The sequence below is a fragment of the Thunnus albacares genome, chromosome 10 (assembly GCF_914725855.1).
Source record: "Thunnus albacares chromosome 10, fThuAlb1.1, whole genome shotgun sequence".
NCBI lineage: Eukaryota > Metazoa > Chordata > Actinopteri > Scombriformes > Scombridae > Thunnus > Thunnus albacares.
In genome coordinates, this window is record NC_058115.1 from 22,043,791 (window position 1) to 22,057,257 (window position 13,467).

The following is a 13,467-nucleotide window of genomic DNA, read 5'->3' on the forward strand; positions in this document are numbered from 1 at the left end:
CTTCCTAATTGTTTGGAATTCTTATTTATTATCCATACAAAGACTCCACTGTTTTCTCCATCATTAGGTGTTAGGCGTTAGTTTCTCTGACATTTTGTATTTTCTCTCATTCCCATTAGAATTGCTGAAACCCTTACAGTTGCAGAATAGTGATTTATTTTAGTCGATAACACACCCATAGATTGAATTTAGGAATGTCTACTTGTCACTCATGGTTTAGGAATTAGATAAATTGACCTGAGCAACTCACTTCACATAAGCAATGTTTTTTTCTCACAGTTTTTTCATCAGTGATCTTGCCACCATCCCCAATCCAAAACTCTTTTCCTCTTTATCCCCACTCCCTTTATAGCTTTCATCTACCCCCCACAACCCCATTCACAGATGTAATTTAAGAGTCTGTTTCTGTCCCCCTTGCTTCTCTCAGACTCAAGGGTTTAGGAGCAAATTAGCTTGCTAGCTCGGTCAAGCTTAAACACAGAAATGCTGCATTTGTTCCAGTGTATTTAAAGATGTCCTCTGCCGATGCATTGTGGAGGAAACGAGCCAAGCAGACAGAGGCAGGCGGTTTGGCTGGCTGGCATGGCGGAGTGGGCAGGTCTGCACCTGGGACGCCAGCAGCCTGCTGTGCTGAGTTTTGGGAGCGCATTGTACTATTGTTGTGGGCCTGCAGTGCCAGAACACAGGTTAATTTGAAGCCCATCATTAGAAGGGCAATTTGGAAGCTGGGAATTGACAAGGGTGACATTTGCTGTGTCATTATGGTGAAGCAGATCACAGTACAACACAATACTTGAACTACTACCTTGATCAAATACTAATACAAAGCTGGAAAGTTAGTAGTAGGTGCTGAATTAAATTTAGCACCTGCTACTTATTGTTGTTTTTGTTTTGACATTTACTATCCCGGACCATTTTATATCTGTGTCTCACAGATAGTAACTGCACACCATGAAACCCCAATTCAAACTAATGAATTCAGTCAAATAAAATTGCCATTCTCTCCCATTTGTCTTTTGAATGATTCCTCCCTGCATGATGTTTCACCACAATGTCCTATTTTAACTGGAAATACATCAAATTATGTGATGATCTCAAGTTACAGTCTCATTCTGACTTTAATTGCATTATTTTTTTATTCTGTGTCTTCAATATTTTGGGATAATTATCTCTTTAAAACAACTCAAAAATGAATTTCATCAGATGAAATTCATTACAGAATTACATGCCTGATTAGTTTGTCTCAGAAATGTTATATATGGTCACAGAATTATCTAATTTATTGAAATTATTTCTGGTTCCTCTGACAGTAATATGATGCTCACCATTATCTCATAGCAGAAGGAAGCACAGATATATTAGAAGTTCTTTGAACAAAGCACACTTAATGACCTCCTCTCATCATCATAACACATTGGCTCAAAAAATATATGTTATTACCAATACCATTTACTCAGTGGTTTTTGGTCATTTATGTAGATATGTCTTGACATCTCATGCCAACATTACATGTGAAATAAAAGTGTAACTTGAGCAATTTGTAACCCAAATGCTTCATTTTTGATAGTTACACAGCATACAACAACCAGCTGCATAGCCATATCACTGTAAAATAACTTAAAATGCTCTCTTTGTGGACAGAATGGTACAAAAATTATGCAGGCAACAATATATGTAGTTTACTCAGCATAGTGGAATCACACCTGAACAGAATCTGTTTATTTCCATCAACATGATCTGTATTACAGTGTCCAATAAGGGAGGAATGGTTTCTCTCCAAAGTCTCTGCATGTTGCTTCATTGGCAGTGTGGTTGAACAGTTGAGTTCTGTTCAGGCAGATATGATACCCATCCAAGGATGCCTTCCCAGAGGCTTCCTGGTATCTTGTGGACTCATACATGTGTTGTATTGGTACTGTTGCGTATTTGGAACCTCTTTTAACCTCCTTTTTTTTTTGTTTGACCCAGCTTAGCCCCTTATCAGTCATACTTGTCTGTCTAGGTTAAATCAGTTCAGAGTTTTTTGAGAGAGCTAACAAGGTCATGTAATGTATGAACACCATAGCATGAATTATGGTTTTTGGCTGGTCTAAAAAACCTACAGATCACACAGTCATCGTTCAAGGAACATCATTCTAGGAACAATTGTTCCTAGAGGTGGAAAAGACTACTGCTGAGGCATTGCGACCTCTAGGTGACACAGATGGTAGGAGCAGGGCACAATAAGGTGAGAGAATCCTCTCAGCAAAATAGTATTTGTTGCCAGGGCAATGAAACCAGCCCACCCACGTATGTCATCATGACAAGCAGCTCGCATCGTTTCCACTACATCAAGCAGTCCATTGGCTAGTGGTCCTGGTTTTGAGCAAAACAGAGCTCTGCGATGACATAGTGATTTATAAAACAGCATAGCGATTGCTTTTTTTCCTCCCGCTGCTGTTACACAGCTGTTAAACAGATGCTGTTTGTACCAATTTAGAAGCTAGTGCATTGTTTGTCAACACCAGTTTGGAAATTCATTCTTTATACCAGGACCTGCTATAGAATGCTCACGCTGGGCTGGACGGGCCAGCAGCGAGGGAGGGAGCAGAGACAGTGGAAGAAAATATTTGCTGAATGTGCCTTGAACTGTTGTAATCTTTTAAAACAATGACAAGATCATGTATAGAATAGCAAGTGTAAGACTAGCGCAAAATTAAGTTAACGTGACATTTTGTATTAGCTTTTGGGAGGACACAGGCAGGCATGGTGGAAGTGACAAGCTGTCAGACACTCTCTCCAGTGCTGGATGGATTAGACAGTGAATCCGTCCATTCTTGATAAATTGACTGGTACTAATGCTCAGAAATAGAACGAGGGCCACATGAACCCCTGGCTTCACCAGCCGTATGACAGTACTAACAAGGCCACCCAGTGAGTCTAATTTCCTTTAAAATTAATATTTGACTGTAGAAGTGTAGAAGGAATTCTGGTCAGATGAGGCAGAAATGAGAGGAAGAGATTTTTAGGTGAAGGATTTATTTAATTACACCAATGTACGTGAGACAGAAGTACTGATGAGATGAAAGAGGACAGAAGGAGGAGAAGCATAAAGGATGGGCCTTCGCAGAGAGCTGCAAGGGATGAATCGGGGGGTGTCGTGGGGGGGGGATAGCTTGATGTGACTGAACCAGATGCTGTGGGGAGAAGGAGAGGACTCTGTGCTCTGCAGAGAAGGATGGCTTGCGTGGCGCAGTAAGGGTGCCCCTCTACTGTTTGTAAAAACAAGACCATCACACTCCATCTTGCCGCTCCCGCAGGAGCCAGGCCTCCAGGCTGATTTATGGCCCTCAGACTGAATTGGCTGGCTGGGATGACAGCAGTGCTTGGACTCTCCCTAGTGAGTAGCGTAGGAGGCTGCTTGGCCAAGCCTCAGCCTCAGCTGGCCATAGAATTGTCCTCTACTGTAGTTAGGGCAGGCTAGATGTTAAGCCCCATCCCCAGTGTTAGGATCAGGCAGGGACAAGCCTGTTAGGTCTCCAGCATGCATTGGATTCAGAGCACCAACCAACCACAGACATCCACCCTCTATTCTGCTGGTGCCATATTTTCTGAATTTTCCTCCCATGTGATACTTCCATCAGCTTCTGCATCACAGGCTCCATCAAGACCCTGTAGTAACAATTTAGATTTAATCAATCTTTGCCATGTGACTGCCAGGATGGAAAATTAATATGGAGAGCAATTAGAAAACAGCCATTTCACTGTCAAAGATACGATGGAATACCAAGATGAGAGCAGAAAGTGGATGGCATTTAGCTGTAAAGCAGTCCTTCTGTACTCCACTCAGACATGGCAGGGAGTGTTGGCTCCAAGGCTGTCCTCAAAACCGGTCAGCAGGACTGCGGTCACATTAATTTCACTTTCTGAAGATTTAATACTTTAGAATTTTACACCAGTCCAAAGCACCAATGGAAAGAGACACAAAGCATATTGACAGAGCTGCTGTTTTCTCCCTCAATCACCGGAGTTGAGTAATTGGCTTTTCACAGGCTATATTTGATAGCTTTGTCACAGCATTTTGATGGGGTTTAATATCAAAGACAGTGAACAAGAACAGGGAAGTAGGGGAAATCAAAGGGAATCATTAAAGTCTATGCAGGCCACAAGTAAAGTGTATATCAAGGTTTAAATTGCTCTAAATGATTTCCTTTCATAACAGCTACATCACAGTAACATCTACATTACACTGTCTGGCTGTCTGTTCAGGAATATCTATTTTCATATGACAAACAGAATCAGGACATTTATTGTTACCACTACAACAAAAATGTGAGCATACAGAGGAAATACAAAAAAGTAGTTTAAGTCAAAAGTGGCAGACATTCTTTATAAAATGATTTATCATACCACACTGCTGTTCCATATTCGTTTTAGGGTTTATCATGCTGTGAAACCAAACTGACTGAATTGTGTCATACTGCAAGTCCCCATCGTCTTGTGGCTCCAGTTATACTAAGATATACAGAATGAAGACTTTGTCACCTGAATCTGGGTTCACATCGACTCAACCCCATGTCTGGCCCTCCAATCTGGCCCTGTGTTTCTTGTGCCTGCTTACACACATTTTATAGGATTACATCATTGTTTTCAACCTTGAGGCTGTGTGCACTACTTTGGGAAGGAAAAGCGCCTGTGTTTTCCAAGCAAGGCTCCATGTGTTAGCCAAACATGACACGAAATAGTTGGCAAAAGCTCAGGGATTTTTTGGGGGGAGTTGCTTCTTTCAGTGAACACATCTCTTCCCTTGTGTGTCAGGGGATTTTAGTCTTTTGCTGATTCCTCATTTTTGCTACATTAGCAACAAACAAATAGCACCTCCAGCTGTATAAAATGAAGGGATCATTATATACAGTGCACAGGGGTAAATTGAGCAATGAGCTTGTCAGGTTGTGGGATCCCCATGCTGAAGCAGAAGATCTGTATGCCATAACTTGAAGTTAAGACACCTTCATCTGATTGAGGGAAAGAGACGGAATTGAATCTGCTGCTGGCAGACTGCAGATACTAGATGAAATGGCAGGGGACGTGTGGGTTTTCTCCCCTCGCTGATGCAAAGTGGTGCTATTCCAGGTAACTACAAACAGCAAAACATGGCCAGCACTATCAGGAGAATTTTGCTTTTGCATTTGAAGTGTCAATATTTATTATTTTCCAATGCATGCACATCAGTACCTGCATATTCAAAGTGCTCTCCAGTGCTTATGCCAGTCTTTGGACCTTAATTCAGCATTAAAGTGCAGTATGTCTGATTTGATAGCAGCTCTGTGCTACTTGACATATTTGATACATGGATTTTTTTGCCTCCACTACTATTAGACTGTTTGTATTTTCAATGTGGACTACTAAAAAACACAAGCAGCCTCCCTCCCTCCCCCTCCAATGGAGCTCCTTCAGTAATTAATAGGTATTAAATAGTGGATAGGAAATGTTCCAAATGACATCCTGCTCTGTACTGTACTTTAAGTCTGTTCCTGGAACTGATTGGCAAGCTTATTTTCCTGATGACTTTGAATACACATTCACAGCAGGAGGTGCTTTTACTCTCTTCTATTCTGTACTTGTTGACTTCCAAACCTGCAACAAAGGCCATTAATTCATCTCTTACCATCACAGTTTGCTCTTCTTCTTTTTTTTGGAATAGGAGGAGATTGTGTTTTGTTGGAGGTTGATGGCCTGCCACTTTTTTATTTAAATTTTGTCTCTTCCATTCTTTGTGGGTCTTTTAGAGCAACATCTGCGTTTTATGAAGCTCTAAGCAGAGGCAGGATGTGTGAGTGTTAATGGCACTTGGCTTTCCTGACAATGTCATTTGCAACCCAGTTGCTCTCCCAAAGACCCCTAAAGGAAAGGAGCAAAAAAACAGTTTTCACTGCATATGCATGCACTGCTAAGTAGTGAGCATACAACTTGTGTATATTTCTTTGTGCCTCAAGGCTTTTCATGCTTTAGAAAATGCTTCGGGCTATAGAGAAAAGCACAAGAGGAAATTGCATTCATTAACAAGATGCTTGTAAATCTTTAATCAGTGGAGAAAAAGATCTACTTTGTCAAACATGTCAAACAAGATTTTGGGAGAAATTTCAGATGACTAAATATAGAGCTGAAGTCTAGCATACAACCATATGTGTAGGCTACAAGATTGAAATATATATTACAATTTTACATTACATATTACATATTATACAGTTGTTCATTGCCTGCACTTACTGAAACATAATCTTTTCAAATATAGACTCCCCCCAAAAAAACGACAGAATAATTTCACCAAGTGCCCCAAAACAACATGTTCAGGAGCCCTCTGGAACCATCGATTTGTCACATCATAAAACATATTTATTTTTTAACAGTGATTTGTAATGGTTTTGGAAGGCACACACAAATAACCAATAACTCCCAATAGGGGCGTCAGATCAGAAAACAGTTCTACAGTATGTGTCCTTGTGTAGTTAAAGGACCAACAAAATATGTTGTCATTTAAATCATTTGTCATTGGAGGAAAAATATACTATGCATTGCATAGGCTATTAATATCTGTCAAAGAAAAGGCAGCAAAGCACTAAATTCAGTCAGTACAGTTAAAGACAAAGCAAAAGGATTAAAAAAGAACATGGGGTTTGAAACGGCTTTTAAAAATACCATGGCAGTGGACAATCTAATCTAGGTGTGTAGGCATGTTTTTTTTTGTGTGTGTGTGTGTGTGTGTGTGTGTGTGTGTGTGTGTGTGTGTGTGTGTGTGCGTGTGTTTTATTATTCATCGCCCTCCATTATGTTCCTAGTACCTGGTAAAGACTTTCTGTTGTGATTACATTATTACATTCTGATTGGATCCCTTTTCTTTTCAACAAAACCCCCAGCTTCATGCCTTTTGTCTCCTTGATTGCCTCCGGTGCAGTTTCTTGGACCAATCAGCATTCATGCAAATGTATATATATACATATATATATATATATATATATGTTTGCAACTAGTGAAAAATATACTTATTTCTCTTATTTCTCTTAGTCTTGGTTTTTAGCTTTATGAAAAGATTTTTATGCTACGCTTTCAATAAAATTACCTATTCTTGCTTCAGTATGGATGATGGATATAATAGTATATGTTATAATTTAATATTTTTACAATGAACAAAATTCTGTAAGATGTTAACTTGAATGTTTTGAGATCACAACACAGTCCCTTGTGAGCAAGGAGATGTCTGAATCTGCATTTACTGGGGAGAATGCCATGTCTGTGTGCGTGTGTGTGTGTGTGTCTGTGTGTGTCTGTGTGAACGTTCGTGTGTATCTAGACACACATATGATCAAAGGAAACTAATTCTGTGCTGCCACTGTCTCACTTTGGGGCATTCATGTGGACTTTGGTCACTAATGATCTGCATTCTTGGTGCTGGTGTTCATGTTTTCTGCCTACAGGCAAGATGATTATTCCAGAACTTCAATTCCCATATTTGGATTCAAACAGCCCATGATACCCTTTACTCATTTATTCAGTCATTTAGTCACTGTGTTATCTGTCAGTCTCATCAGATTATACTTTATGAGAGACAGCTCTGGCATATCTGCCCCTGAAAACCCTGTCTCCAATCTTTAAATATCGATCCCCAGGGCCTAAGCAGAGGTGCCTCTCATGAGTGCAGGAAAGAAGGGAGAAAAACAGATCATTAGTGATTTTAATTAGGTGATCTGTCAAGCTGCGATTGCCAGATGTAAGCGTATGCATTTGGGTCGATGGCAATCCCTCTCACAATCCCCTCTTGTCACCTTGGGCCTCTGGAATGGAGGATGCTCTTGCTCAGATAGAGGGAAGCAGTCGGGGAGCTCAGAAATGTGTCATTGCATATGTCTGTGGCAGGTCCTTTCATAAGACTGGAGCTGGTAGAAAGAACACTACAGCACAGCGGAATAGAGGGTTTTTGGAAAACGAATTGTTATGTTTTCTGGTGCTCAATCATTTTGAAAGTCTTTAAGAACGTCTTTATTATTATGATCAACATTTTTCATCAAATCTACAGAGGAGAATAATTGTATGCATTCTTAATATTTCAAGCATCAAATTATAGCATTTCAGTTCGAGGACGAGGGCATGGCACTTTTTTTGTTATTTTAATGATGCAAAACTGTTTTGAAAGTCCTTCCCTCAAACACAACAAAAGACCGAAAGAGTGCAGTTATACAGACTCAGAAAAATCTTTTTTTCACTCCAGTGTTAAACATCATTACATATTTATAACTCGGCGCCAGATGACAGAGGCAGAGAGGGAGAGAGAGATGAACCAGGCAGGCAACAACACCGCAACTCGTCTGGTGTCTCTCTCTCTGTGAGATATCTGATTGCACTGTTTAAACCTGCCTTTCATCAAGTGTTGCTACAGAAAACTTAATTATACAAGAGCTGCAAATGGACTTTTGATTTAAAATTCCATAATTTAATTGGCGTATTAGAAGAGCCCCAAACATTCAGCTATAGTTAGCAGTTAGCAATGTTAACGGGACTGCAGCAGATGCAGGGATGAAGTGCAAGTGAAAGCAAATCATTCTGAAATCTTTGGTTGTTTTAATAGTAACAAGTTTCAGCATTGTTTTTAATTTATTTACTCTATTCATTCATGACTGATTTGGCATACTTAGAAGGTGAAAATAAAGTTGGTTTAACAGACAAATCTAACAATCAGGTTTTCTGTGTTTTTTCACCCACAGATCCCGGTGAAGGCTTTCACTGCCAGGACGAGTGTCGCATCCTAGGCCACTCTGACCGCTGTTGGATGCCTCGTGTCTCTATCCCGGCACGTGCCAAATCACCTGAGCATGCCCGCAACGTCATCGCTTTGTCTATTGAGGCCACCACAGTGGATGTGCCCCACTATGAGGATGGCACCACCAAGAGGACTTTTGCCACCTTCGGCAAGGATGGGCCTGAGGACGTGGAACGGGGAGAGATTAAGGGAAAGCGGACTCAGGAGTCTCAGGTGTGTAGCCCCAAGGCCAATGGAGGGGCTGTCCGTGAAGCTGGCAACGGGCGCGAGGCAGCCAGCCCCATTACGTCCCCTGTGCACCTGAAGAGCCCAGTGTCCAAGCCATCATCTGCCTACAACACACTGAAATGCCGCGACGCAGAACGAATCGCCAACCACAGCCTGCTGCGGCAGCCGGAGGGGAAGGACAGTGAGCCGGCTGTCAGGGAGATCAACACGCTTCTCCACGATGGCCGAGACAAGGAATCCCCCAGCAGCAAGCGCCTGAAGGACATTGTGCTTTAGCGAGCTTCTCTATGACACACACCAACATGCTTACACACATACAGTGTAAACTCACCTATATATACCCCGCAATAGCTGTGTGTACACAGAAGAAAGTAAGGCTGTGGAAGTAGAGAGACACACCCATTTGCAGTATACAATATTCAAGAACCAGCTTGGGCTGACGATGATGAACTGTAGTATGCTGCAGCTAGTTGTGTGCTCATGCAGAGGTAGTGGATGTGGCTTTGTTGTAGTCGCAGTACTTTCTCCTTGTTTGCTTTTTGTTCAGTTTTCTTTCTATCAGTCTGCAATGAGTGGACAGGCAGGTTACTGTTGACTGCATGGACATGGCCAGTGGAGGTCTCCAGCCCTTGCGCCAAAGCAGGACACTACGTGTTTGGACACCTGAGGTGCCAGTTCATAAGTACAGTTATGCCTTTTAAACTACTTTTGTATCACAAACTGATATTTGCCTTCTTTGGTTTTGCAGTTTGTTCTAGCTGCCAAAATCGCTCTGTGTTCCTTTGTATAGTGAGCTCCGTCAATGTAATAAACGACAACAGACATACACAGGATTCATCTAAAAATATCCTCAATTTACTCCTTCAACAATTTTCAGTGCATTCAGGAGAAGGAAAGGGAGGCCTCTCAGTCTCATCTGCCCCTCTCCCTGACTAATAAGAGAAACTTTCTCTGCATATCCCTGAGGACATCCTAGTGTCATCAGACTGTGAGGTCTTTACAGTATTTATATTTTATCACGGATGGAGCTAAATGAACTCTCGCTATCTGCCCAGCCGCTCTGAACACTGGAAGTGGGACAGACAGATCCTTGTGTTCAAATTGAGTTGTATGAAAAAAGACTTACTGCTTTTGAAATCTCCTGTGCCCAACCTTGATTGTAGCCAGTGGAGCACAAATTAGAACTTTGTGCTCTGGTCTTGTACTTTTTTTGACTTTTGACTATGGGGCTAGGATAGAAGGGATCGTCACTCATGTCTTGCTATGTGAAACTCTGTATAGGGTTTACTATTATCATTTTTAATAACCTGTTGTTATGTGACAATCCCTTTAATGTTTTGTTTCAAGAGAAAAAAACAAATAAACATTGGTGTTCAACTGAAGCTACAGTAGCGTTTGTTACACAAACACAAAAATGAAAAAAAACATATATGCCAAAATATATTTTATAAATAATTTAAAAATGTATAATGAGAATATTTAATGATGTGTAGTTATTTTATGAGTAAGTTATACTTGAAATTAACTTGCTTTTGTTCATTTGTCCTTTGCTTTTATATTGAACCTGATTTGTTTTTTATTTTCAAAATGAACTTGGATTATTTTTTTGTTTACTGTGTGACCCCTGGCAACTGTTGACTTGCAGTCTACCTTGTTGTAAAGAGTTTCTTATTGGTCAGTTCTTGTGCCATCAAGTTTCTGTGTGGGCTACTAGAAAATGTAAAAAGACAAAAAAAAAATACAACAAAAAAAGCGATTTCAGCACCAACATTAGTGTGTCAGTTCAATGAGCTTAGAGTGAGATAGCAAAAGAAACCAAAAAAGATGCAAACAAAACCTTAAAGATTGCAGGATGTTGCTTAATCTTAGTATCTAAGGAGGAGAAAGGATGGCTCCGAGTGTTTTTCAAGCTGGTAACAGGGTTTCACCTATATTATCTGTCTAACGAGTCAGCTTTCCTTTTGGGCCCAATCAAGTTTAAACAAGACTTTTTCAGCATCAGCTGAGGGTACTCGGACATGCAGACTAGCTTTGCTCAGCACTGCTGATACACTGTGCCATCTGTGTTCAGTTAATCTCAAAGATAAGGTTGAGACCAGAGTGGTATAAACAGGGCTCTCCCCTCCTACGAGCACCACACAACAGACTGGGTGGAATCGTGTTTGAATGAACTAAGGTCTTGGGAGAACCGTGTTGCACATCAGCAATGTGGTTTTATGTTGCTTTGCAGTAAACTATGTACAATGTGGAAAATATGAATGAAAATGGACAAATTGCATACAACAAACTAGATCTTGTAGCTGAATGTTTTGCTGGTCTCACCCATGGCTTCTGGCAACATGAAAATCGGAATAATCACTGAATGTATACAGCAGCTTATAATTAAACTATTAAATGTTCTCTGCTTTGTTTCCTTGTCTTTACTCAACATAAGTCTGTTTTAAAGTCTGACTAAAATTTGAATTCTCCTCACTTTTTGTGTGAGGAAGTATACACTATAATGGTACTGCAGCTATTGTGCATATTTTTCCATTTTTCATAAGAGAGAAAGACATTTTTGACTATTTGGTGGAAACAACGTCTATGGCTGTTTCCCTTGGCAACACTTAACTCACATCTGAGGACTGGCTTTCGCACCATGAACTTCTGTGGTCTGCTACTGAGTGGAGCACGTCATAGCCCTCTATAGCCTACAAACATTAATACAAAAGCAAGCTCACATAGCATCATGCATTTTAGCAATTTAAACAGTCTGTTCTTTTACAGCATTTAACATCATGCTAATAAGTTTGTATTCCACTCGGAAAGTAGAAGTAAGCAAGCAAGGGTAACTAGCTTCCACTGGGAAAATGGAAGCTAGTTAGCCTAGCTTAACTAACTTTGGCAGTGATTCGCAGTATATGTTGCTTTGTGTTTATTTTATTTTAACACCTGCTGAGTCATCGACAGCTTCTGCACACTCAGTGTGTGTCCCACATCATACAAAAGAAAAAGGTATAGCGCGTATCAGCTGCTTTTTCATGGGTACAGTTGATGGCAAATGAGTAGTCTGTCAAAACTCACAGCAACAGGTAGTCCTGTAACCTCAGCACTCAGTACCAAGTGATTTTAATCATGATACGGAGTAACTATGTGTGGAATCACTGAGTAAAATTGAGTAAGCAACTGCTAACAATGTCAAGCCTCCCAGCCGGTTAACTACCTGTGTGACTGTAAGAACTGAAGTGATATTAAAAGCTATTTTTTGTTATTTTTAGTGCCCTCCCACACAGAGTACATACACTACAAGTACTAACATTGTCAGTCAGACCCAAAAATCCCTCCCCTCTAAGAGAACACTACTGAAGGGGGGTGATTTCACTGCAGAAGAAGAAAAAAAAAAACCTAAGTGCAAAAGTCAAATCAAACTCCAAGGACATATAGCTATACCAATGTCTTAGCAAAAATAAATTTAAATTTTAGTCTGACATCAACAATTGAGTTTAATTTGCTTTGAAATGACAATTAATTAACTTAGATAATCTATAAGCCAACCAATGATGTGAGTGTGTGCTATGCATTGAGTTTTGGATATAGCCTTGCCACAATTAGTTTACAATCTGTAATATGATGTGAATGTCTGAGAACTGCTCTTGGAAACAGCATGATAACACATGAAGCAATGTCCATTCTATTTGTCATGATAAAATGGAAATTAACAGTTTGAGTTGAGGCGAGCTCCAATTCTGCATTAATATTCCATGCATTCACTGTTGCTCTTTCCCATTATTTCCAAAGCAGACCTTTGGGAATGTTCCAGCAAGTGAGGTAAGTGTGTGCTAGTGTCTGTTTCTGATGGTAGTGCTCTTTTAATTTGCTAGAGTGGGTCACACATGCCATTTCTGAGACATTTAACATCGCTAAATGTCTCTCAAAAGCCTACAATACAGACACCAACCAGGCAACCCAGTTCAAGGCAGTTCGTGAAACAGTTGAGAAATTTGATCTATAGATTTGTGTTCACGGACACAGATTTTCCATTTTGTTCATGACACTCAGCATGACTTTCAAATTAATGTATTTCAGTTAGAAGTATCTTTCATGCCTGCACCATGTACAACGCTGTGAGCATCAGTCTGGTGGGCAGAATGGAAGATGGAAAGTATTTTCCTCACTGTCAATTCCCATGATAGGTTTTTCTTTAATGATATCTTCAACATTTCTCAACACAAAAACACAGAAGTGTCCTTGATAACTCAACAGTACGACAGGTTAATGTTATGGCCATCCATTTTAACTATTTCTCCTTTGATTCTGAGAAATCATGTTTGTTTGTTTTTTGTCAGTTTTGGATAGCGGAAGGCTACATTACCCATGATCCTCAGCCACCATTGCTATGGAGACAAAGAGTCTGCTTTGCTACCCGTTACAAAACTTTTATTTACTATTATATCTATTATTTACTT

The 13,467-nt window shown here is 40.3% G+C and overlaps 1 protein-coding gene across 4 annotated transcripts in view; it reads left to right on the forward strand.

Moving 5' to 3' along the window:
- The window catches only part of pcdh19 (protocadherin 19), a 54,235-nt gene extending 42,814 nt beyond the window's left edge, over positions 1–11,421 (forward strand). For all 4 annotated transcript variants that reach the window (XM_044363987.1, XM_044363988.1, XM_044363985.1 and 1 more), the window contains exon 5: positions 8,739–11,421. In XM_044363987.1, coding sequence (XP_044219922.1) covers positions 8,739–9,298 — 560 coding nt within the window. In that variant the 3' untranslated portion in view covers positions 9,299–11,421. The remainder of the gene's footprint in view (positions 1–8,738) is intronic.
- The last annotated feature ends 2,046 nt before the right edge of the window (positions 11,422–13,467 follow it).